Source organism: Typha angustifolia, chromosome 15, assembly GCF_048772165.1.
Source record: "Typha angustifolia cultivar Huaian chromosome 15, ASM4877216v1, whole genome shotgun sequence".
NCBI classification, from domain to species: Eukaryota; Viridiplantae; Streptophyta; class Magnoliopsida; order Poales; family Typhaceae; genus Typha; species Typha angustifolia.
The window spans coordinates 4,129,945-4,155,182 of NC_133253.1; the positions used below are offsets into that span (position 1 = coordinate 4,129,945).

General features: G+C 39.2%; 3 protein-coding genes across 7 annotated transcripts; 2 read left to right on the forward strand and 1 right to left on the reverse strand.

The window, feature by feature from the left end:
• Nucleotides 1-4,384: 4,384 nt before the first annotated feature.
• On the forward strand, nucleotides 4,385-12,829 carry LOC140777909 (ABC transporter A family member 2-like). Its single transcript, XM_073122324.1, has 16 exons — nucleotides 4,385-4,820; nucleotides 5,810-6,041; nucleotides 8,037-8,206; nucleotides 8,298-8,483; nucleotides 8,690-8,785; nucleotides 8,870-9,070; nucleotides 9,160-9,319; nucleotides 9,422-9,648; nucleotides 9,748-9,865; nucleotides 9,961-10,037; nucleotides 10,139-10,228; nucleotides 10,452-10,595; nucleotides 11,531-11,842; nucleotides 11,924-12,004; nucleotides 12,091-12,267; nucleotides 12,477-12,829. The coding sequence occupies exons 1-16, from the start codon at nucleotides 4,452-4,454 to the stop codon at nucleotides 12,729-12,731; spliced, it is 2,895 nt and encodes a 964-aa protein (XP_072978425.1). The 5' UTR covers nucleotides 4,385-4,451; the 3' UTR covers nucleotides 12,732-12,829.
• A 428-nt stretch (nucleotides 12,830-13,257) lies between these two features.
• Nucleotides 13,258-25,221, forward strand: LOC140777910 (violaxanthin de-epoxidase, chloroplastic). 5 transcript variants are annotated; one of them, XM_073122327.1, is made up of 6 exons: nucleotides 13,258-13,735; nucleotides 14,380-15,965; nucleotides 16,707-16,826; nucleotides 16,931-17,084; nucleotides 24,473-24,736; nucleotides 24,857-25,219. In XM_073122327.1, exons 1-2 carry the CDS (start codon nucleotides 13,427-13,429, stop codon nucleotides 15,694-15,696), a joined length of 1,626 nt encoding a protein of 541 aa, XP_072978428.1. In that variant the 5' UTR covers nucleotides 13,258-13,426; the 3' UTR covers nucleotides 15,697-15,965; nucleotides 16,707-16,826; nucleotides 16,931-17,084; nucleotides 24,473-24,736; nucleotides 24,857-25,219. The 5 variants fall into 5 exon arrangements, with proteins under 5 accessions (XP_072978428.1, XP_072978427.1, XP_072978426.1 ...); XM_073122326.1 differs by having other exon boundaries at nucleotides 24,473-25,221; XM_073122325.1 differs by lacking the exons at nucleotides 24,473-24,736; nucleotides 24,857-25,219 and having other exon boundaries at nucleotides 16,931-17,325.
• On the reverse strand, nucleotides 20,450-24,272 carry LOC140777908 (brassinosteroid LRR receptor kinase BRI1-like). The gene has a single exon (XM_073122323.1). It carries the CDS (start codon nucleotides 24,051-24,053, stop codon nucleotides 20,703-20,705), a length of 3,351 nt encoding a protein of 1,116 aa, XP_072978424.1. The 5' UTR covers nucleotides 24,054-24,272; the 3' UTR covers nucleotides 20,450-20,702.
• Nucleotides 25,222-25,238: the final 17 nt, after the last annotated feature.

Sequence of the window (25,238 nt, forward strand, 5' to 3'; positions counted from 1 at the left end):
GCAACGACAATAATGACCAACAACGTGGCATCTTATAATAACTTTATATATAAAGGGCAAACACTCTCGGATATGCTTAGACCCCACCAAACCATCAACCATGAACTCATAATCATCTTGATCATTAGAAAGATATCTACCAACTCTTTCAGAATTGATTGGCTGATGAAAATATTATAACCTTATAAGAGTGTGAGAATTGTGGCATTTACTTGTCAATTAAGGAGGAAATTCACTACGACCCTAATTGTATGAAATCATTAAGCATTACAGTCTTCCTTTGAGTTTTTGACCAAAAGCAGCCCTCGACCAAACTTTATTTACCAAAATAATCGCATCTCAAATTTAATACTAAAATAAATCTATCTACTATAATTATGAGTAAAATATTAAAATTTTAAGCATTTTAATTTTAGATAGAAATGCCAAAATTTCTTTTATAAAACGCTAAGTTATTCAATGTTTTAACATTTAGAAAATATCAAATAATTCAATATTTTATCAACAAGTAATTAAATAGTATTGCAAATTAAAATTTAGACAAGCTATCTTTGTTTTTCTCTTCTTCTTTTTTCCAATTTATTGCTAAGATATTCAAATTTATATCTTTTTTTTATATTTTTGGAGTTTAATCTATTTCTATAAATAAATAAAGTATAACCCATGATATTGGCAGGCCATATCTTTGTCTAGTTTATAAAAATTTAAAATTTAAAATTTAAAATTAAATCGTAGATTATCTCTAATTGCTGACCAAGAAGCTACGATCATGAACCTGGCCAAGTTGGTCATAAGTTAGAATGGGCGGGCCGCCCCACGTAAATTACTCCGGAGGATCGATATGACATATTATTTATAACACGATTTTAAACGGTCAACGGGTACTTGCCAAGTCGTCGCTATCATGTTATCCAGTTTTTTTTAACTCAATAATGCATGTGATTGGGACAAGGAAAAGTCAACTCCCAATATGTGATGGAATAAAAAGTATAGCATTTCACGCCTCTCCTTCTGCCTAAGCATGTTCATGTGAATGAACATGGACTCTCTTTAACTATTTTAATTCAGCTCTTAATTTATTTTAAAATTTATGTGCCTTCAAAAACTATTGTCCTAATTAGCCATCTTAAATTTCTAATATTTTATTAAAAAAACTTTTATATTAAATTATTTTCAAGTTCAGCAAATTTATATAAAATATTTGTTTGCAAATATACCCAAAAATCCGTGTGATTGTGAGCTATTTGTTTGCAAACAAATACAATTATTTATTAAAATTTCTTATATCTTGCAGCGCAAGTTCATTTTAAAAAAAAAATTGAAACTGATTTTCGAGTCTTAATTCAGTTTCTACACCGGCAATCAATCGAATTTGTGATTTTATTTTTTTATTAGGATAAATGCATAATTTTCAATCTATTTTCTCTAGAGATACACTTGGATGAGCCTCTAGACTTTTTGACGAAGTTTTCTTTTATTTAAAAAAAAAAGAAAAAAAAAAAAAAAAAAAGGAGTTCACATCAGTCAACCATATGTGACGTCCACTTAACTATGATTGGTTCGTACCATTCCAACCGGCTGTCAAATCCCGTGGATTCCCATGCCGCCACGTCTCTATTACAATAGACACGGAATGCTGCAGGTATGATATATTCCAAAGTCAAACAGACAGGGAAGGAACTCATCGTATCGTAACCCAAACAACTACGTGCATTGTCCACATGACCGTAGTGCCCTCCCGTTGCCTCTGGACTCTTAGTGGGGATAAGACAACTTATCTGGCCAGATTGGAATAAGCTAATTAGTTTGTTTATAATAATAAGCGATGACCAGCCTCGCCACGTACGTAGTTTGAAGAACCAATCTGTGGCTTGGATGGATTACTTACTAGTTATTAGTCATTTAAACCTTTACTTCATCTCCAAGAATCCAAAGTCTTACATGAAGTCACAAGAGCTTGTATATTAATACATTAGTAAATGAATCTGGTAATATTATAACTCTAACTTCATCTCCAAGCTTCAGACTTGTTCCACTAACTCATTAGTAAATGAGGAAATCACAAATAATATTGGAAGTTATTATTATATTAACTCCCATACTCTTCTTCAGATGCAGTTCAATGGTAGTTATATCTCTCAAAATGCTTCTTATTTGTTGGTATACTCTCTAAATTTCATAGCGAAACCGACAGCTATACAAAGAATGATTTCTTCGCTTTCAAATTTCCGTAAGGTGACACTTTGATCGTCGAGTTCGTCTTATCTCATCCCAGAAATATAAATTGATTAATCTTCAAATTTTCTCTCTGAGTTTCTTGAGTGTTACCTATGTTCCTTGGATGCCAAGCATACTTCTACTACTTTTATAGTGAGTGAATTATGAAGATAAATTAATTCAAAGTCGTTTTCCTGGTAGTTCTAGTGGAATTATCATGAGAATTAATGTGGACTAGTGTGGTATTATTCAGTGGACTTGGTACCACAGTTTGAGAATCATAAGTATAGAAGCATATAGTTTCCATGAAGTTTCCTTCCACATGACTTTCATATCTGCTATATATATATTTCAAGGTTATAATTCTCTGGGCATCTTTGTGGACATCAGCACACCATAACTATCAGCATTGGTATTTAATGACATGCATACAATTATATTAGCTATGCATGAATAATAATAATAATAATAATAATAATTCTTTTGTCAACTCTGGAAGACAACTCAATGGTCTTAAAAATAATATAATTTGATCAATAAAACTCAAATTTTCAAAATTGCCCTTGGAATTTTTACCATTTTAATGAGTTTTTTTTATTTAACATAATTGTCACTGAAAACTTTCAAAATATCACATTTGTCATTACGTTATTTAAAATATTAAAATTACTACTAATTTCTTTTCAATATTTTATAATTAAAATTTAAATTTAAGTAGTGTTTTAATTATGATTTATTAAATTTAACTACCAGAATGATATTTTTAATATAGCACAACAATCTTTGTGCTAATTATGATATTTAAAAGTTTTTAGAAACAATTATGTAAAAATCCCTGTTAATATTAGCATGACCAAATTGCCCTCATCAACAAGCTTAATAACCATACATAAGGTGAAAACATCTTCTACTAACGATATATTGTTAGATTAAGTGTCCATCTTCCATTGGTTAGGCTGTTAATAATTAAGGTTTACCAATAATTAATTAGCTAGAGGAAGCCACTTAAATCATGGAAATTAACGACAGCAGCGAATGGTTTTCTTGAAACAAGGAGATTCTTGGGATTTGGATTCTAATAAAATAACGGCTAAACTTATTCAGATCTAAAAAAAAATATAAGATAAGAAAATAATTTAAGTCGAGGACTTCTCTCATAAAATATAGAGCAATTAATTATTATTATTATTATTATTTTGGGTTTATAGTACTCCTTAAATTAATTTAGTTTATTAGACAGTGATTACTAATTAAGAGTACGGACCATTAAATAAAAACCGACAGTAACATGTATTTTTGATAGAATGCTCTTTTAATAATAATAATAATAATAAAGTTATGATAATTTTCTTCTTTAATCCTCCCTTTGTTATTCACGAACCCACAGTTACATTACAGTCTTATTGCAAAAGAGACCCTCTATTTTACATTTTAATATTTCGAGACGCATTAACAATATTCTCAAATATACTCGAGAATAATTATATTTAATAGAATATAAAAAATAAATTTAAGAAATATTCTAGTAAATGATTAAAATATTTTAGTGGATAGACGAGGAGAGATAGGGTAGAGAGAGAGGGGGGGGGGGGGGGGGGGGGGATCGGAAGAGGAGATTAGAGAGAAGTATGTATTAATTTACTAGTATTGCGATTATCAACAATTTAATAATAAAAATGTTTATTTCACTATAGCTGTTAATAAAATAATAAACTTATCAACAATTCATACGTGGCAATATAAAAAATTAAGATAGACTTAATTGAATCCGTTAGTATTTCATACGAAAAAATGAAGCTGGTTATCCAAATAAATGGAGTGATTTAGAGAAATAAACCAGTGAGAAATTCAGCTAATTATTTCATTAACTTGAGCGACAGATGTTAAATTAGTTGATATTTCTATCTAAAAATAAAAGTAGTGATTTTATCAGCGTGTTACTGATAACGATAGCAAATCATTTTTAGTAGTAAGTTGGCCTAGGATTATCTTAGTAAATAAAGTTTGAAAGAGGGGTAATTTGGTCAAAAACTCGTTATAAACTTGTCAAGCAGTATATGTTATTGATCGGTAGTATTTAAAAAGGACATTTTACTGTGACATGGTACATGTAACAGCACTACACCTTGGTCTTAATTCGCCCTATAAATATACCGATTCCTTTTTATCGTCTTCTTCTTCTTCCCATAACGGCATAACGTTGCGTCTCTCCCAAGAGAGAGAGAGAGAGAGAGATGGAACTCCAATCCGGGGCTCGCCTAATGGGGCAGCAGTACACCGCCCTCCTCCGCAAGAACGCGATCCTCACATGGCGCCAGAAGCGGTCCGCCTTCCTGCAGCTCTTTTCCTCCCTCTTCTTCATCTTCCTCATCTTCTGCATCGACCGCGCCGTGCGGTCCCGCTTCTCCGCCATCACCGCGTACCACAACGTCTACGATCCCGAGGCCGTGGTGTCGCCGCCGATCCCGCCCTGCGAGGATAAGTACTTCGTCAAGACCCCTTGCTTTGACTTCGTGTGGAGCGGCAACTCGAGTGCGCGGATTGCGACCATTGTTAAGGCTATCATGGCGAATAATCCAGGGAGATCTATTCCGCCGGAAAAGGTTAGGCTAGGGTTAGGGATTGTTCCTTCCTTGTTTTAGTTTCGTTTTTTTACGATTTGGAGAATGGATCTGGTCAACTGTACGTTAGATTAGAAACATTGGGGATTTTGAGAGGATAGGGTTTAATTTGTACGTATTCTCATTAACCTTAATAGCTTATGTAGTTATAATTAAGACCAGAGAGAACGGAAATGACATGACCATGATCTCCAGTTTAAGTTGTCTTTAAATTTTTAATTTTGTTCGAGTTTTTATTTTTATTTTTGTATAATTACCTTCAGTTTAATCTTATTGAGCAAAATCTCCTTTTTACAAAAAGTAGTTAAACAGAAAACCACCAAAATAAACAAAGAGAAGATCATAAAAGGACGTCGTTTCGCTTCCTCTTCCTCAGTTTTTTTTTTCAATTGGAAGTGGTGAATATTGTGGTTGTTTGGGTACTTCTGTCGGCCTACATTTTTTGTAAATTGACAGCTTTTTTGATATATTTGAAAACGTACCTCCTAGTAATTAAAAAAGGAATATAATGAGTATATTATGTTTTTCTAACTAAAATTCCCTTTGAGTCATTTAGAAAATGGATGAGTGTGGCATTATTAATCGTACGAGTATAAGATACTCTAGTTCCTTATAAACTAGCTATTGCGGCTCTTTCAAAGATTTATCTAAACAAGAGGAGTTGACTTGCATACATGTTAAACAGAGGAAATTTTCTACAATAAGGCTAAATTTAGGCGGTGATATGCAAAATACCATGTCTCTTGGTCATAGTTTGCTAATCAAGCTGACATTACGAAAAGCCATAATCTTGGTCTTCCATTTTTGGTTTTTCATTCCTATTTACTTTTCTGTCTCAGATAAAATTGAGAATCTTGATGTTCACAATAGCTTCTAAGAAGTGCATAATTTTGATGTCATGGTTCGTCTTAGTTAGAATTGAGGGGAAGTTTGATTACTTCCTAACATGTCTATGCTTATGACTCTCACAGGTGAAATCTTTTAGAACTCCTGATGAAGTGGACGTATGGCTCTTAAGTGATCCTATGCGTTGTCCTGGTGCTTTGCATTTTACCGAAAGAAATTCCACTGTTATAAGCTATGGCATACAGACAAACTCCACTCCGGTAGCTAGAAGAGGGACATTTGAAGACCCAACATTTAAGTTTCAGATTCCACTTCAAATTGCTGCTGAGCGAGAAATTGCAAGGTCACTGATTGGAGGTACTGGTTTTTATCCATGTACCGCTGCTTGCATATGATATGCCATATTGGACTGTTTCCAATATACATTCAACACTTAGAAGATGCACATTTTATCTTCCTTCTCACAAAATAAAAAAATGGCCTTATAAGTCAATAATATATAAGAACCGTTTCATCATATAGGAGGAAAGGCAATCAAACACCTTGTAATGGGGCTTATCGGAGTATATTTGTTCTTGAGAGGAACTATGTTACTTAAGGCCGACGGTACTGGACTGCATGCTGAAATCTAAGAGATTATACATGGAGGGGCCTTTAGCCTTGCAAGTTATAGAGTCAAGTATAATAACTCCCTTTGTGCTTAGTTACTATCCCTAGGAGGAAATGTAAATTACACACTTTGGAATGGGGCTTATCAGAGCAAAGTTTGTTCTTGAGAAGAACATTGCTACTTAAGGTTGACTTACAAGAGCACATGTTGAAATCTAAGATTATATTTAGGAGTGTCTTTAACCATCTGAATAAAAATTGTGTTTTAACAATTTGTAATTCAGGCATTACCCTTGTGTGAAAATCTCACTCACAAAATGTTGGAAATTGGAAGAAGTTAAGCTTGTATCTCCGATATTACACTTATTTGGTCTATGCCTTTCCATACCTGTTGCATCTTCTAGCTGGTTTAACGAGAAAGTTAGCCTACACTTTGTTATGGCATTACGCATGTCATTCATTAAAATGCTGTGACAGTCTTTCAGGTATCCTGTCACAATGATGGTTGAGAAAGCATTCATTTTTTATAATTTCTTTTGAGCATCTTAATATGTTTTTCTGTTTTTAGAACTTTCTTCTAATTCCAATTTTAGATCTGGAATTTAGCATGCAAATATATATGATCGATTTCAAGTCAAGCTAGTGGCGCATGCTATGCTGACTCGCCATGCTGCAGTGTGCCACTATCATATTGGCATGACTCTTAATAGGTTTTTAAGGAGTTTTTATACATATTTTTAGTTTTAATATATGTATTAGAGCCTGCATTATAATATTTTATCCCAAGATAATGTTGTAAAAGGCCTATTTTAATTAAAAATATAGCAAAGTCAAGTAACAAACTAAAAATATGATTTAATACATAATGTCAAATAATTTCATAGTTTATTAAAATTTAGGGCAAAATTTGAGGAAAGTCTTGTTTTTTCCTTTGATTCCTATGTTTGAAGAGTATTTACATATCTATCTAGAATAACTCTTGTAAATGATAGATCTAGCCTCATTTTGCTACTTCTAAGATTATTAATCTCAGATTTGGTTTTAAACCAAAGAAAATAAAAAGAGAAGATAAGAGAAATATCTCTGTTGAGACTTGAAGTTCCTATCCTTGCTTCGACCTTCTCTCATACATCTCTCTTTGTCCTCTTATTCTTTTTGGTCCACTAAATAAGCATACAAACGTGTCGCTTGATACCCTACCTGTACTGAGTGATACAAGCAATGGCACACATTGGCACGCCTCGACATAGGAGAGTCCATTCTCAACCCTTGTGCCATGTGTTGGCAGGTGATGCTGATTGGCATCGTAATCTTGATTGATTTTATACATACACTCAGAAACATGTGATGAGTAATTTAGGATGACAAATCAACATGTTTGGCTTCTAGCTGGTGAAGTAGTTGGACAAGTTTAAGGTTTTTATTTCTTTGATCACAAAGTAATACCAGTTAAGACGACACCAAATAATATATATAGAAATCTTGTTGCGAGTTATTTACCTGTAAATCCCTGTCTATGAGATTATTACCAGAAATTTAGAAGTAACGTAATGCTTAAGGTCTCCTTGTCTTGGATGCATTATGCTGACAAAATTGTGAACTACTTAGCTGATTCATTATTAATGCCTCATAAAACAACCAAGTATGAACAATTCATTCTAATTTTTAATGATCATAATGATGCTTTTTCTTCGGTAATAAATTATTAAATATGCTACTTACTTTAACTTTTCTGAGTGGCAGATCCATCTTTTAGTTGGGTTGTAGGGTTAAAGGAATTTGCTCACCCTGCAACAGAAACTTTCTCTGCCGTTGGAACAGCAGGACCGACTTTTTTTCTTGCAATTGCCATGTTTGGTTTTGTTTTCCAGATCAGTTCCTTAGTAGCAGAGAAAGAACTTAAACTTCGTCAGGTTTGAACTTTCATCTGCTCTGCACTCTATTGCACATTATCAAAAATGTTTCATATCTGCTGATTGTTGGAATTTTGATGAACATTTGCAGGCCATGTCTATAATGGGCCTTTATGAATCTGCTTATTGGCTGTCTTGGCTTACATGGGAAGCCTTTCTCACACTTCTTGCTGCACTATTCACTGTTCTATTTGGAATGATGTTTCAGTTCAACTTTTTCTTGAATAACAGTTTTGCTGTTCTGTTCCTTGTCTTCTTCCTTTTCCAACTTAATATGGTAATCTTTCTCATTCATTTATCTATCTTCTGTTATTTTTGTCTAACGTACATGAAATTCTATTTCAATTAAGATTTACATCTAATTTTATGTGTTCTTCTAATATAGTTAGTTAGATCTCATATATATTTCCTATTGATATGAGGTTTACTTTACTCATTTCATTGGATGAAACGTCCATTTCTGACATAGGTAATCTTCTGCAGCTTAGTTTTGCTTTCATGATATCAACTTTTGTGAGCAAATCTGCATCAGCAACTACTGTTGGATTTTCGATATTCATAATTGGCTTCTTGACCCAGGTAAATTTATTTTGTGAGAAAAATCATAGTATTGTGCTTTCTCCAAATAGTAAGAGGTAATATCAACCTTTTTGGTTGTTGCAGCTTGTCACAACATTTGGCTTCCCGTATGATAGCAGCTTTGAAAAGTATTATCGAGTTATTTGGTCCTTCTTTCCTCCCAACCTTCTTGCCAAAGCTCTCGATTTGCTTGGCAATGCCACAGCCACTTCTGATGACAAAGGAATTAGCTGGAGTAGGCGTGGAGAATGTACTACGTTTGAACCAGATTGTGTTATAACTATTGTATGTCTAAAGTTCAGCTCATGGAGAAGTTTTGCTATTGAAAATGTTGATGATTCTCATATCTGATACTGAGGATGTGTACTTAACAGGAAGTTATCTACAAATGGCTTATCTCAACATTCTTTTTATGGATTGTCCTGGCGATTTACTTGGACAACATAATTCCAAATTCTAGTGGTGTGAGAAAATCAATGATTTACTTTTTGAATCCTTCGTACTGGACAGGGAGAGGTGGAAGCAAGGTTGAAGGTTGTGATTTAAAGAGCATCACCTGGCTACAATCCTTATAAGTTAAAATTCTCTACACGTGATTTTCTACGCATATTTTAATATTTATGCGTTATCTTTCAGAGGGAAGCATCTGTAGCTGCACTGGTTCAATTCCGCCAATAGATGATTCTGCTCCAAGTGATGAGGATGTTCTTGCAGAGGAAGGCACTGTGAAACAACAAGCAAATAATGGTGAGGTAGATCCTGGTGTTGCTGTTCATATACGTGGTCTAACAAAAACATACCCTGGCACCACAAATATTGGTTGCTGCAAATGTCAAAGGTCGCCGCCCTATCATGCTGTCAAGGTATTACATTTCATCCTATTTTCCTGTCAGGTTGTATCAGGATCTATAGAACTGCAGATGTGCCCTTGGACATATCTTTATTAGCGTGATAATTTGTAGGGCATATGGTTAAACCTGGCAAAAGATCAACTATTTTGTCTTCTTGGACCCAATGGAGCTGGAAAAACAACCGTCATTAATTGTCTGACTGGTATTACACCGGTCACGGGAGGAGATGGTAAAAGCTTTCTATCTTAAAAGTATAATTACAACATCAATTTGATCAGGATATAGAGAAGGAACATTATAATAATCCATTGCACCATCTTACAGCTTTGATTTATGGATATTCTGTTCGAAGCTCCGTGGGCATGTCAAACATTCGAAGGATGATAGGAGTTTGCCCGCAGGTATTTGTGTTTTGTTCCACCGTCCATATCATCATTAATTAAAGAATTGTTTATTTGCCATACAAAAGGAACGATCTCATAAATCTTTTTGCTCTTTGCAGTTCGATATTCTGTGGGATGCATTATCAGCTAAAGAGCACCTGCAGCTGTTTGCTAGTATTAAAGGTTTACCCCCTTCTACAATCGAATCGGTAGGTGCTTTACATCCTGTGAGCATTTGACCTTATTTTTCATTTGCTATTTTCCAAAGTTATATTTAGTACTGCCATCCTGCCAAGATCTTTCATTTCATTATTTGATTGTTGCGATTCATAGAATCATAGGTGCTCACTTTCATCCCAATTGTCTTCACCTTCGTTTAATTTTTCTTGTAGTCATTGCAATGAGTAATTACCTAGATTGTTATATATGCAGGTAGCTGAAAAATCATTAGCTGAGGTGAAACTTACTAATGCAGCTCAAGTAAGAGCAGGGAGCTACAGTGGAGGAATGAAACGTAGGCTCAGTGTTGCCATAGCCCTTATTGGTGATCCAAAGATGGTCTTTCTGGATGAGCCAGTATGGAAATACTTGAACTTCTCTTTCCTTGCATCTATATAATCCACATGAAACTTTTCATTTGATTTAGTGAGTAGCTGTCAAATTTTCCTAGCACAAGTTACTATGTAGATATGTATCAATATTTGCCTGATTGATACTTATCTCATAATACCTTAACTTGAGAAGTCCAATTGTTCAAATCCCATATCCTCGCAAGCAGAACCTAACATATATGACATGCTCTTTTTCTCTCTCCAACCTTGAAGATTTGTAGGAAAATGTCAAATGTACAACACATGCTCAACCATAGGAAAGTAGTGCAAGGAAATAGAATAAAGAGTTGGCGATCATAATTAATACTGCTTTCTATATTTAAGGAACCCTAAAGGCTGTAAGCCCAAGACTATTTTGGATTTTCCTAGCATGCAGCAAGCAATAATGTTTATAATCAGATTAGCACGACTTTGTCTTTGTTTCCTCCATGGTGTCAAACTGCACAAGGCTCCTGCCTGCGCTCGATATAGAATGGGCAAGATGTAACAGCTACCCTCATTGCTAAAGATTTTCCTGAATCTAAGCTGCAATTACTTTCACTATAACTGCAGCCCTCTAGACACACAAGTATTGAACATGATATGTGAATTTGAATAATCCAGTTTTTCTTCATGCACATATAAAAGGAAATTAGAGGCTTAAGCTTATCTTTTTTAGATTCTGATAGAAATATAATATTTGTTAAATTTTAGTTTGATTTTTGCAACTTCAATTGATATTAGACATCAATAGACATAGCGGCTAAAGACTGTTTAATTGGTAGAGATGGACTTCTTTTCATACTCCATGGAGCTTGAAATGGAAAGTATCTGATTCAAACTGCATGGAGTATGACTCATGCTGTTGAGTTACATTCTCATTGTCAGATGCAACTTTTGATTAAGTCATATTCTACTCAGACTACAGGAATGGATCCAATAACTCGGAGGCATGTGTGGGACATCATTGAGGCTGCAAAGAAGGGAAGAGCTATTGTATTGACAACCCATTCTATGGAGGAAGCTGACATTTTAAGCGACCGAATAGCTATTATGGCCAAGGGGAAATTGCGGTGCATTGGAACCTCAATACGCCTAAAATCAAGGTTCGGAACTGGCTATATTGCTAATGTAAGTTTCTCTGGAAATGCTCCAGGGCAAAGTCCAAACATCCTTAACAATGCAGCCACAAGTGAACTTCATCTTGGGCCTGTGAAACACTTCTTTAAAGATGTACGTCTAGTACCGATAATCTTAAATCAATAAGATTTTTTTTTATTTTTATGAAAGTGCCTAACAGCATTTACTCCACAGCGTCTTGGCATTGACCCTAAAGAGGAGAACAGGACATTTTTAACTTTTGTCATCCCACATGAGAAGGAGCCTCTTTTAACGGTAATACCTTATGCTTTTAGTTTGGGCTTGTACAAACTTTTGAAAGGATGTATAAGCATGATTTTTTTTTCTGTCTTTGAAACCAGAAATTTTTTGCGGAACTCCAAGATAGGGAAACAGAATTTGGGATCTCAGACATACAACTTGGTCTCGCCACACTTGAAGAGGTGTTCTTAAACATTGCAAAACAAGCAGAGCTAGAAAGCTCTGCTGCTGAGGGAAATCTAGTGACATTAGACTTATCATCAGGATCTTCAATTCAGGTTAGACTGGCTCATTTATGTGAATCATTTAACTATAGTTTGCTGATCTAGAACACTTTCAACTGTATATCTTCGACCTGCACCTGTCCTGGGCCACGGTATTGCTCATGGTGGAGTCTTCACTTACTTTTACTAAATTGAGATATGTTGATGATTTCATGTGTCTTTATTGTTCCATGGATTAAAACCCGTCTTTGGTGTTTATACAGATTCCAAAGGGAGCCCAGTTTGTCGGAATTCCTGGGACAGAGTCATCAGAGAATCCCAGAGGTCTTATGGTTGAAGTTTACTGGGAGCAGGACGAGACTGGAGCACTCTGCATCTCTGGCCACTCACCTGAAACTTCCATACCCCCTAATGTTGAACTAAGTAGGAATCCGTCCTTATCCCGCAGAGCCTCCCGCGGCAGGTCTGCACCTATTGGATTTGTGATCAACCCCGACCAAGTTTCTAATGTAATATGAATGTTCTTATTTGATGTATGTATGCATTATACTTCTCGTGTAATTTTATCACCTATCTGAAGCTGGTCATTTGTCTCTATAATTTTCATTTTCTTCTTCTTCTTCTTCTTCTTCATTTTTTATACTTCTTTCACTCTTTGTAGATTTCCTGTCAATATTGTGGGAAAGATTCTGAGCTCAGGTCACCTTTACACAAACTTGTTCAGCAATAGTTCTTTCTTGTGCCAATATTTGCTACTGCTTTCCTTTTCCTTTTTTTTTTTAATACATAACTGGTAAGTAAAAATCTCTGCAGTAAAAACACGTGTACATATATGCATATATGTCTGCGAAAAATGGGAGTCGTTTATGTCTCTCCGGCATCATCGATCCATTACCAGCATTAGGTTAGGAGGTGAAAGAGAAAAGTATAAATTGTGTATTAGGGAAATAATACGCATAACGACGCTCTAATGAAAAATTAATTTATTATCAATCCCAATGTTAATGGAGAATCTAACTCATAACTTCTGTCTCAGTAGATAACCTACAGATAGATATCCCGCAAGTAAGAAGTTATCGGGGTCTTCTTGTACGGATAAACCCTGCTTATCCGACAACCAAACAGAGCCGCCTATTGTATATCGTCGATCTATCGGGCAACCTGCATCCACGAAGTCTCGGAAGTTTCCAGTCCCCTCTCCCTGGCGCAAGAAATGGCGATCTCTCTCTCCTCCATTCCGTCCTTCCTCGATCTCGCTCATCCCCTTCTCCCTCGACCGCCTCGTTACACTGCTTCCCTCCTCTCCGCCCTCCCCCGTGTCTCCGACCCTGGAGGCGGCGCTGGCGCGACCCTTCCTCTTCGCATCAAGCCGCCCTTTCGTCGGATGACATCTTCCCACGCTCCGGTTCGAGCCCTAGCGCGAGAGGAGGAGAGCGACCCGGTGAGGATAGTGGCCGTGGTCGGCGAAGGGAGCATTAGCCCGATGAAGGATGCTACATGGGAGGAGGTCATGCGTCACACGGTGAGTTGGAAACGAAGCAAGATTTTGTTTTTGTTGCTAAAGTTGTGGACTTGATTAGATTTGTTTCATGTCATCTGGTGTTATGTCTATGGATTTTAAAGGACCTAAAGGATTCACTTATGGCTATTGATTTGATCGAGTAGGAAATGGAGGAATTGTATGCTATAATGTCCATAGAATTGATAACTGAGGGGTTATTCATTTACTTCTAAGTGTGTTATTCTTTATCCACAGATGAAGTTTGGTTGGATCATTTTATTTGCAGTCAGTGCTACTCCCTAGAGAGATTATAACAACTATTTCCTAAGTGTACATATCTAACGTAATAGTATGACAATTTTGATGATCACCAAGAATGTAGTGCTGTATTGACGCTCACATCTCTTTTGGATCTGTCATGATGTGGCTGCTTTGATATACTTGCACAGATGCTTATGGTTTCCCAAAGATCTGATTATATTATCAATGTAATTAAAGTGTGAAGACTTTTCAGCTTCTTGTTTTACATGTAAAGTATTTGGTGAGACATAACATACATATTAATTAAAAGGTGACCTATGGAATTTAGCTTCTAATACTGCTTTTTCATCATGGATTTATCTGATTCCTCATATTTTCACTTGGATCTTGCCTTCTTGCTGTAGGCCAGTAGGCTAAAGTGGGTGGACGAAGGATTTGAAATGCTTGTCTATACGGATAGATCTATTGGCATAGATCATGAAAATATCAGAAGGGAACTAGACCGTTCTAATATGTTGGTGAATGTTGCAATAACAGATCAGGCGGCGATTGATTGGCTCAGGAAAAATAGTGAACTTATTCCAAATGTCATCTGCTTTGAATCATCGCCAGCTTTATTAAACAAACTTGGAGGATCATTCATTCAACTTGGAGGAGAAAAGAACATGTTTAGCAGACTAGCTAATGTCTCAAAACTAAGCAGCAGTGATAAATCCATGGAGGTGGTTAAGACTGTCTCAGATGCTTGGGAGAGGCACAACTCAGATGATATTAGATTCTGTTTGCTAGTGATCATCAATTCCTACATAAGGCCTGTTCCAATACTAAAAAATTTGAGGGCCAAGGGGTTGTCCACTCTCAATTGTATGATAAAAAACTGTGGCTCTCAGATATTAAATTGTTTATTTGATCCCAACTGTAGGAAAGCACTTCAATGCTTGAATGCCTGCTCTCCAGTAGATCAAGTTTGCAACTATCGTTGTATTGCCTCTTATGAGAGTCCATATCTGGAGGCTTTCTCTCTCTGTGTTTTGCAGAAGAACAATTGTCTTGACTTGGACGCAGATATCCCAAGTAAGCCATCTGTACCTCCTCTGTCTATCTTCAGGGGAGAAAAGTTGAGTTATGAAGCTGCAGAAGATTTGTTTATTGGTTGGCTAGGTGATTTGGAATGGAGTTGGCGTGTAGTAGCAGGGCAAAATCCTGCATATGACCAATTCCCATGTCAGTACCAATTGTTCTACAGGGGAAAAGCTAAAGGATCATTTTGGTATGAGCCAGTTTTCCAAGTGAGAACCCTTGAAGGGAAATTAGTTTGGAGACGGAGAAGGTATAGGGTGAGGAGGGCAAGCATTCCTGGTACATTTTATTTCAGTGTGTTAGACAATGGTGTAGTATCAAAAGAATTTTGGACAATTGTAGATGTTTCAGATGATCTTAGCTGGGGTTTGTTTCACTATAATGGGGCAGCTCAGGCTGCCGGGATATCATATACAGGGGCTGTGCTTGTTAGCCCAGATGGGATGCATCCTCCTGATACTGAAAGCCAGAGACTAGCCTCTGCTTTGGAGAAATGTAGTGTTAAGAACTGGGAGCTTTATACTGTTGATAATTGCTCATGTTTCAATCCGCCATTGGGAATTCCTAAGGGTTCACATCTGCATTGTAAAATTGAAACCAAGAGCCAGACATGGTCTCCAGCAGAGAAGATAAACACATAGTTTAATTATGTTTCGAGGAGAAAGATAAAGTTAGATGAGTTTCAACCTACTGGCACTTGCGATGGTATATAATGAAGTTTGGGAGATTCAATTCATGTTGCCAAAAGGGCTGACCTCTTTGTTTGATGCCTGTGTAGATTCCCCATTCTACTAGCATACTAGAATGATATAATACTGAACTGTAACCAATAGTCAAGTTGATCCCTACAATATCTTCATAATATTTCTATGGCATATGCTGGAGCAGTTTCAATCTTAGTTCCTGTCAGGTACTTACTCATCCTGTTTCTGAATTTATGGCATTTGTGGAAATTTCCAGAGAATATAAATAGTGAATATTATGACCTCTTCAATTCTTATGACACTGGATGCAATACTTGGTTCAATGGTTGTAGTTAAATGCACATACATTTATGTCTAAAAGTGCTAGATCCAATTGTACACCCATAAGCACTAGGTGTCAGGATAATTAAGGTAGATCACAAGTTTCTCATGTTAGCCTCAATTTTGGCTCAGTTTGAACTATTCATAAAATGGGCCAGGCATGGATGAAAAATTGAGCTCTTTTATTGAACTAGCTGAACACGAAGGTGGCTGATCTTGTTCAGCTTGGCCCATTTGCAGTCCTAATGATGGGCTGCTCTTGTATTTTGGTTTCGGGTTGGGCTTTCTTATCCTTTTCCGTATAAAGGCTTTAAATCTTTATTTGTGCTCTAATATATTATCCAGATTAAATGTTCTGCTCTTGGAGCTTAAATATGCTGGGAGAGGGGCATAAGTTTATGAACCTAGTAGCACGTCCACTTGAAAGATCAAACAAGTTTTCTGAGAGTAATAGCCCTGCTAGTATTCCAACAACACACGATACACAAAAACCATACTACTATAAGAAGGTTAAATTTTTTGCTTTACAACACTTTGACAACAACTATGTTTTACATCTACCACTCTTGATTTCTATATTTTTGTTTCTGGAGATGGAATTTCTTGAAGAATTATTGCATCTAAAGTTGTAGGTTCCTCCGACATATCCAGAATGCCTTAAACCAGGATGAGAACTTGAATGCATCCCCGTCAAGGGATTCGGAATACTAACACCTAAAGCTCAGATTAGTGAAGAATTCATGAAGGTAAAGCTGCAGATTGCTCCAACCAGTGCTGCTGGAGCATCTGCTTTGCATACTCCATGCAGTATAATTCATAAATAACATTGCCATTGACATCCATCCTGCAGGTACGGTGGTAAACAATAAAAGAGATAAGAAGAAATGTACATGATGATCAAAATGCCAAGAAGCACCTGTAAATGGGAAGTGGCTTACCAAACAAGATAACTCGTCAAAGCACACTCAATACTTTCGAGCAGGTTTTGACCGTGGCATCATCAGGTACCTCACTTTTTAACTAGGCTAAACTTGTACCGAAAATATTGCTGATAATTAGGATTTTCTTCATATCAAAGATAACTACATAGGAAAATAGCCAAACAGCAAAGTTGTGATTACATATCAGAACTATATCTTAGTCTTACTGTGATATTATACATCCTTCTTAAGTACTTGTATCCTGCAATACTTTTTTACTTTCTTGAGAAACAAGAGAAAAAGAAAACTTCCATTGCTCCTTCCACTTAAACTGGTTCAGTAATTAAATATTTTTTTTCTAAATTTTTATTTATATCTAATTAAGTTTACTTTTATAAAAAATTAAGATTAAGAATGAGACTAACTAATTGAGTTTGGAATTTTAGCCGTAAATCAAACAAGGCCGAAAAGAATAAAGAAAAAAAAAAGGACATTTTAGTCGGATTGAACATATAGTAAGAGTATTTCTTTTTTAAGGTAACTATAAAAAGATTAATACACTCTTGTTCCTAGTTAGTATATCATTTTAGTCGTGGGTCTCTCTGTCTTTACTTGCCCTAAATTACCAAGTTTTGTAACTTTATAGGTGTGGTGTCAAAGACTAATGTCGACGACATCCAAGGAAAGAACCATGGGTTTTGAAGAGTGTACAAGCTAATAATATGAAATTGAAGGGTATCTGGCAAATAAGAAACTTTCAGAGGGGTAGTAGACATGCAAAAAGTAAAAAATAAAAAATAAAAAAGAAAACAACCTAAGAGTTGACTTATAAATGTTAGAATAGGTGGCTGTTTGTCGAAATTGAGTTAATAATAATAAAGACGGCCGAAATGCAAAAAAGAAAGTAATTAAAAGAAAAATTGAATAGTGGCAGGGTCAAGTGGTTGGGTGCCGTACTTTGGTCCCTTGGAATCTGTACTGACGACAGTGGATGCCAGCTGTCCCCCTTAACACGTGGGGGCAGCGTAGCCAACCACCTCGGTGGCTGGCTGGTAGGAGTCGCACGTGTGAAAGCATGCACGAGGGCATCGTATCTTATTTTGTTTTGTGGTCAAATTAATGCGAAATCTCACGTTAATTAATGGTAGATGTGACAAAAGATGAACTTAGAAGCTAAGCAGCCCATCTACAGCTGGAAACACAGCTGGCTTTTTTATTTTATTTTTATTTTTTATGCTGTGTGAGTTGAGTTTGACTTGTCATCTAGGGGCAGCTAATTATGTCTCTTTACATTATCTTCCCCATATTATGTATGGTAGCTTGTCACATCCTTCATATTGAAACAAAGCCATGTAGATATGTATATATATTGCTGCATTTGCTTAATATAAGACTTTGAGCATCCTAACCTCCCATGTGCAGCATGGTATCTTAGTTTATCAAAGTTCAGAAAGCACCGCACTATCAGAGCTGTTGTTCCGACCGTCAAATCCTACACTCGAAACCCTAAATTCGAGACGAGATCCATTTTGAGTGAGTCAAACTTGGGCCATGAGGATTAGGGACCGCGAAACCCTATACCCGAAACCCTAAACTCAGTTACGAGAACCATTTTGGGTGAAGTCAAACTTGGACCGGGCTGGGTCGTTGTCCGAAGGCCCAAGCTCTATAAAGGAAAAACACATACCCCTGACCCTGACCCTAAGGTAGCACACTGCAATCAATCTAAACAACTAGTAGGTAGTGTATATACAGCTGAACCTTGTTTAAAAACAAAAACAAAAACATAAAAAACATCGAAGTTGGTTATTAACAAACAAAGATATCCACATGCAACACAAAGAACAGGCAAGAGATCATGCCCTAAAAGTGAACTAAGCAAGAGAGAGAAGGGAATGTGACAAAATAATTTACATACGTGAAAAGGGAATGAGATGAAGATATCATAATCAATTGCGCCAATACGTGATGGAGAAGCACAGGAGTGCATCTCTACTTGGAAGGAAGACATTAGTGAGTGGACATGGGAGCAAGCCAAGCTCTCAAGGGCCCCATGTGCTTCCCACCCTTGGGCACGGCGAAAGCTATGGATGGGTGTCTTCCAACCGTATGCCCAGAATATGATAGGAATAATATAGTACTAAGTTTCAATGCTATTTTTTTATATCTTCTTTTCATAGTAAATAACGAGAGTAAGATGTAGTTAGAAGCAACTTTTCCAAGTTACTTTTGGTGCGTGTTGGGTTGGATTCGATCCATTGAGATAATCACAATCGTATGGATATGATTGATCATCACGAGGAGGCTCTAGATTTGCATCATCATACTTGATGCATGAATTTTGTAGAAAATTCTTGTGTTTATTTGACTCCTGCCACTAAGAGGTTTGACAGGGTGGGGGGAGTGGTCGGTCCTACACCACATGATGATGGCATTCCTTTTAAGCCTCAAAGTTATCCTACGTGATGGATTTCCTGAGGTGCCACATATCTCCATACTGCTGCTGTTCCATGAAAGATTACTGCACTCAGTTATCATATGAGTTGTTGCTCAGGGGACTCAACACTGTCCCCAACCTACTCACAGTGGTTTCAGAAACTCCAATTCAGAGGCACAGTGGTTTCAAAACAATCATGCATGTCCCTGAGCTTTCATCAATAAAAGAAAGCTTTTAGTAGCTAGCCAGTCCCATCCTGTACTTCTATTTCTTTAACCCTAAGCCCCTACCATCTATCTATATATCTCTAATGCACTCAAAAAGTAGCATATGATATCCATCTTCCCCTTTCTAATTAATGAATGCCTCATCAAACCAGTGCACATGATACCCTCATGGATCTTGTTTTATAATGAGAAAGAAGCTGTCTCATGTGGGTTACTATGGGGTTTATCAACTTATATAATATAAGTGGCGTGATCTTGAGAAGCATGCCAACTATGGATATTAAAATAGATATTGGGAAGGTGACAATGACTTTGACCAGCTAACTGGCTGAAGGAAGAGGGCAAAGGGACTGGTGCATCTCTGAGGACATGCAACCTCACATGGGAACAGAGTGGTGTCAGGCCATGGTTGGGTCCTTGATGGCTTTTGCTGTTTGGTGTCTAAACTGGGAGTCCTTACAGGAGAACAGCCTCCTAGGGTTTCTGGGATTTACGAGGGGGTCCTTTAAAGGAAAGGAACTGGATGAAGAAGGGGAAGCGTGTGCTCAGGGATGGTCAGAGTAACACTCACTAGTATAGTTGAGGTTATCCATCATCAAAAGCCATGAAATTCCTTCTAACAAATCATAATCATAGTACTAGACACATTCCATCGAATCAATGATCATAATAGAAAGAGGATACAAGAAAGAGGTGAAACCACATCAGCTGATTTAGAAACAAGCAAGGGAAGAGGTTAAAGATTTGAATTTGCAACGATTTAGCATTCAAAACACTTCTGAACATGGATCTGGAATTGAAGAAATTTATATATGTACAGCATACAACTCATACTAGTGTATATAGAAAAGTAGAAAAAGGAGTAGAAACTGCTTCTATAGATGCATAATACATTGAATGATAGAGCTACAAGGAAAATTTCATACCATTTAAATGGTAAGATGATAGGGGAGGATGTTCAAGGAATTCCCATGGCTTTCATCCTTCTGAAAAGGACTCTCTGCTGCCCTCCCCCTCCCAAATGATTTATACTGGGCTTCAATCCTTCTCCTCTTTGCTTTCCTTCAGGCTCATTTCCACCATCCCAAAATCACTCTCAATCGAGGCTGCAGGGGCTGAAGCTGAGGAATCCACTGTTGAACCTGCCTGTATCTCCTTGAACATTGCCATCACCTTCAGCATCGTCGGGCGTCTATGTGGCCTCTCATCCAAACAGGCACATGCAATCTTAAGATGCTCCAGGAGCTCCAATTCTAGAGTTGGGTCGTCCTTCAGTAGCTCTCGATCGAACACATCGCTTACTCTAAGCTTCGTGTGCTGCTTGACCCACCCCACCAAATTGTTATCGCCGAAGTCCGATGAGTCCGTGGGCTGCTTCCCTGTGAGCAGCTCGAGCAAGACCACACCGTAGCTATATACATCCCCTTTGGTGGTGCATCTGAAGCTCTGGTAGTACTCCGGTGGGACGTAGCCTGGTGTGCCTGCAAGAGTTGACACGCTCAGATGAGTGTCCATTGCACTCATGAGCCTTGCCATTCCGAAGTCTGAGACCCTCGCCTCCAAATGGTCATCAAGAAGGACATTGCTGGACTTCATGTCTCTGTGGATTATGTGAGGCAAGCAGTTGTGGTGTAGGAATGCTAAACCTCTGGCTGCCCCCACTGCAATCTTTCTCCTTGCAGCCCAATTTAGCTTGATCCCAAGTTTCTTTCGGTTGTGCAAGACGTCCTCCAAGCTGCCATACTTCATGTACTCGTAGACTAAGATTCGCTCCTCTCCAACCTTGCAGTATCCCAGTAGAGGGACTAGGTTGCGGTGTTTGATCTTTCCAATTGTTTCCATCTCGGCTGTGAACTCCCGATCTCCTTGGCCACTGACATGAATCAGTTTCTTTACGGCGACAACGCTACCATCCTTGAGCTGTGCCTTGTAGACATCACCAAATCCACCCGAACCGATCTGGCTGTCGTTGTGAAATCCATTGGTGGCCTCCAGCAAATCGGCGAGAGTGAGCTTTTGAAGAGGCTTGTCGAATGCGGCTAGGTTTAAACTTAAGGCATTTGTGCCAGTCAACCTCCAATTGGAGTAGTCGATCCCCGAATAAGATCTGCTGTCGATATAGATATCCCAGGAGTTACTGCAATTATCCTTCTTCTTCTTCTGCCTTTTCCTACTCTCCACAGCAATGATGATGAGACCAAAAATGCAGAAGAGGGAGAAGAGCAATCCCAAAGCCACGCTCCCTGCGAGCGAAGCCTGGCGACGGTGAGACTTCTGACGATGGCCGTCTTCGTTAGCACCCGAGCGTCCTCCACAGGATGGGAGTGGAAAGCCACAAAGACCTGAATTGTTCTCATACCGGGACGGCGGAAATGTCGCCAGCGAACCCAACTCAGGAATCGACCCGTTCAGTTTATTGTTTGAGAGGTCAATCTCCGACAAGGAGAGGGCAGAGAAAGACGGCGGAATAGGACCCTCGAGAGCATTATGCGAAAGATCAAGGACTGCAACATGATGCAGATTTCCCATCTCTAGAGGAATGAGACCAGAGAGCATATTGTGGCCAAGATTCAAGATCATGAGATAGAACATTTTGCCAATCTCTGTTGGGATTGTCCCTTCCAACTGATTGAAAGAAAGATCAAAGAAGATCATAGATCCATTGTTGTTGAAAGTGTACTGGGTGCTGCCCATGTAAACCCTAGTGAAGTTGCACAGCCGTTTGCTCGGCAACCGGTTCAGATCCTCCGGCCGAATCCCTCCGAATTCCAGCAAACTCCCGGTTCCACGGCAATCGGCGCTCCCGTCGTTCCTCAGATAGACGTACCTCTTCCCGGTGACCAACCCCACAGCAATGTTCCCCGACTGCTTGGCCAGGGTCGGCGGGATTGACCCATTCAACTGGTTATTATTCAAGTCCAGCCAAACCAAGCTCTTGCAGTCCCCAAGCTCCGGTGGGATGGGGCCGGAGAACGAATTGTTCCCAAGCTTAAGGATAGCGAGGTTCCCAAGGCGGCCGATCCACGACGGAATCCGCCCGCTCAAATGGTTGCTAGCCAAGGAGATCCAGTTCAAATTGGTACAATTGCTAAGCCCTTGGGGAATGCCACCAGTGAGGCCATTGTAATCAAGAATGAGGTTTTCTAGGGTTTGGATGTTAGATAGCTCATTTGGTATCTCGCCTTCAAGCGAATTCTGCCACATGATCAAGTCTCGAAGGGAGGACAAGGATCCGAGGGAGGCGGGAATGCCTCCGGTGAGGTAGTTGAGGCTGAGATCAAGGGAGACTAAGCTAGAGCAGTTGCTAAGAGATTCCGGAATAGGACCGGTGAACAAGTTATTCTGGAGATAAAGCTCCTTCAAACTAATTAATCCAGGGTTTTGGCACAGGCCTGAAGGGATCGACCCCGATAAGCTATTCGAGCTGAGATCGAGCAGCTCCAAACTCGCCAGCTTAGAGATGGAGTTGGGGAGGCTGCCATTGAAGGCATTGAAGGCGAGTTCGAGAATCTTAAGGTTAGGCATGTAGGCTAAGGTTTGGATGGGGAACTCGCCGGAGAAGTTGTTGTTGGAGAGGCTTAGGGCCTGTAGAGAAGAGCAAGAGGAGAGGTCGGAGGGGGGAGTGCCGGTGAAGTGGTTGGCTGAGAGGTTCAAGAAGGCGAGGCTCCGGCAGCCTCCGAACACACCGGCGGGGATCTCTCCGGCGAGGCCGTTCGAGGAAAGATCCAGGTGCTGGAGGGAGGAGCAGCTCGATATCGCCGGAATGCTACCGGAGAGAAGGTTACCGGCGAGAAATAGCTGCCGGATCCCGCTGGAGAGGAGCCAACGGAGGTCTTTCTCGCCGGATATCTTGTTGAAAGAGAGGTCGAGCGTGTCGAGGCCACTGAATCCGACGGAGAAGGAGCTCGATCTGTCCTTCCCGTCGGGGTAAACCCCGAGGGAGTTTCCGGAGAGGTTGAGCGACTTCAAGCCGGAGCAAGCTCCGGCGAGGGCGGCGACATGAGAGACAGAGCCACGGAGGCCGTTGCCGGAGATGTCGATCTCAGCGAGCTGGGCACCGCACCTGGCGCCGCCGGCAGAGTCTACAGTCCCGCTGAGGTTCCCGGCGCGGAGGGAGAGCTTCTCGAGGCTCGCGAGAGCAAGGAGCGAGGAGGAGATGGATCGGAAGTCCGCGCTGAGAGCGACGCCTTGGAAAACGAGTGTGCTGACGCGGCCGCCGGTGTTGCAGCCGACGCCGAAGAAGGAGCAAGGGGATTGGCCAGGGTTCCAGCTCGGAAGAACGCTAGGGTTCGGAAGCGAGTTCTTGAACGACATCAGCAGCTCCAAATCCCCGGCGGCGGTTGATCCGATCCCTAAGGAGAGTAATAGAAGAAATAAGAGGAAATCCATCGACCAAGTAGCGGAGTTCACTTCGATCTCTTCTCGAAATTTTTAGGGCTTGCATTCCACCATTAGAGAGCTACTCGAATGAGTTGCAGAGGAGCTAGAGAGCGAGAGAGAGAGAGAGAGAAGAAAGAGAGGGAGTAAGTAGTTTGTTTATCCGGAAGCGGAGGAGGAGAAGGCGGAGCGGAAACAGCTGTGGAAGTGGTGGGGTCACATGGCATGTGACCCAGCTAATATATTGCTCCAATTTTTAAATAATATTTGGTGAGCTTTTTGCATATAATATCCTTCTACGTGATACGAAAATTTTCTGTTCGACATTAACGTTTTTACACCTTAACTTTTAGGAAAATTCTTTGTTCAAGCTTAGTTTTTCCTTCTTCTAACTAAAAGAGCTAACTGTAATTCAAATTTCTTGAACTTAGGGGTTTTATATGCAAATTTCTCGTTTTCCGATCAGACGGATGGATTTGTCCGGATCAGTGGCCCTACTGGATCCAACAGTCAGGAAATTTGAACTAAGAGTGGTCTGCCCGAGGTGGGATGGATCACGTGTCTACGGATATCCCCAAAATGCCCTTACTAAAGGGGTCAGTTGCAGAGAGTCCAAAGGGTTCGCAGAAGGGTAATTTGGCCATGATAGTACGGTACTGAAACGGCGTCACGGTCCGAGCGTGCGGAATCTAAGGGTGAGAGTTCTGTGTTAAAATTTTGATCAGATCCGACCCGAAGCGTGCGGTCGAGGTCGGCCACGTGGTGCTTCTTTTTTAGTTTCTCTCACGTAAATACCCGTGGTTGGATAATTACAGCTAAACGAGGGTCATTCCGGTCATTTTCGATGGCCGGTGAATCTATCGAATGACTTGTCAACGTCACGCCCCAGTCCTCTGGTACTCACGAAGAGCAGCACCCATCTTGGCCGTCCAACGTCACGCCCCACTCTCTTTTGACGATAGTGAGGTGGGGATGTCTTCCGCTACTCGTAGTAACAGAAACGGAGGGAGGGGAGAAAGAGAGAGAGAGAGAGAGATTGGAAAGGAGGTGGGCATTGAAGGATGGATGGATGGATGGATGGATGGAAGACGTTGAGCGGTGTTTTTGGTTTGGTTGCTTCGTAGAAAGGCGGAGGAGGGGTGGGGGTCCTTCGTCTTTTTGGGCTTATCATGTACCAATCCCTAGGAAAGAGTTCAA

Excerpts from the sequence above, each read along its gene's own strand:
- LOC140777909 (XM_073122324.1), top strand. The coding sequence starts at position 4,452 with ATGGAACTCCAATCCGGGGCTCGCCTAATGGGGCAGCAGTACACCGCC. Across the intron at positions 8,484-8,689 it reads TCCTTTTCCAACTTAATATG|CTTAGTTTTGCTTTCATGAT; the intron begins GTAATCTTTCTC and ends AATCTTCTGCAG. Across the intron at positions 8,786-8,869 it reads TAATTGGCTTCTTGACCCAG|CTTGTCACAACATTTGGCTT; the intron begins GTAAATTTATTT and ends TGGTTGTTGCAG.
- LOC140777910 (XM_073122326.1), top strand. The coding sequence starts at position 13,427 with ATGGCGATCTCTCTCTCCTCCATTCCGTCCTTCCTCGATCTCGCTCAT. Across the intron at positions 13,736-14,379 it reads AGGAGGTCATGCGTCACACG|GCCAGTAGGCTAAAGTGGGT; the intron begins GTGAGTTGGAAA and ends TTCTTGCTGTAG.
- LOC140777908 (XM_073122323.1), bottom strand. The coding sequence starts at position 24,053 with ATGGATTTCCTCTTATTTCTTCTATTACTCTCCTTAGGGATCGGATCA.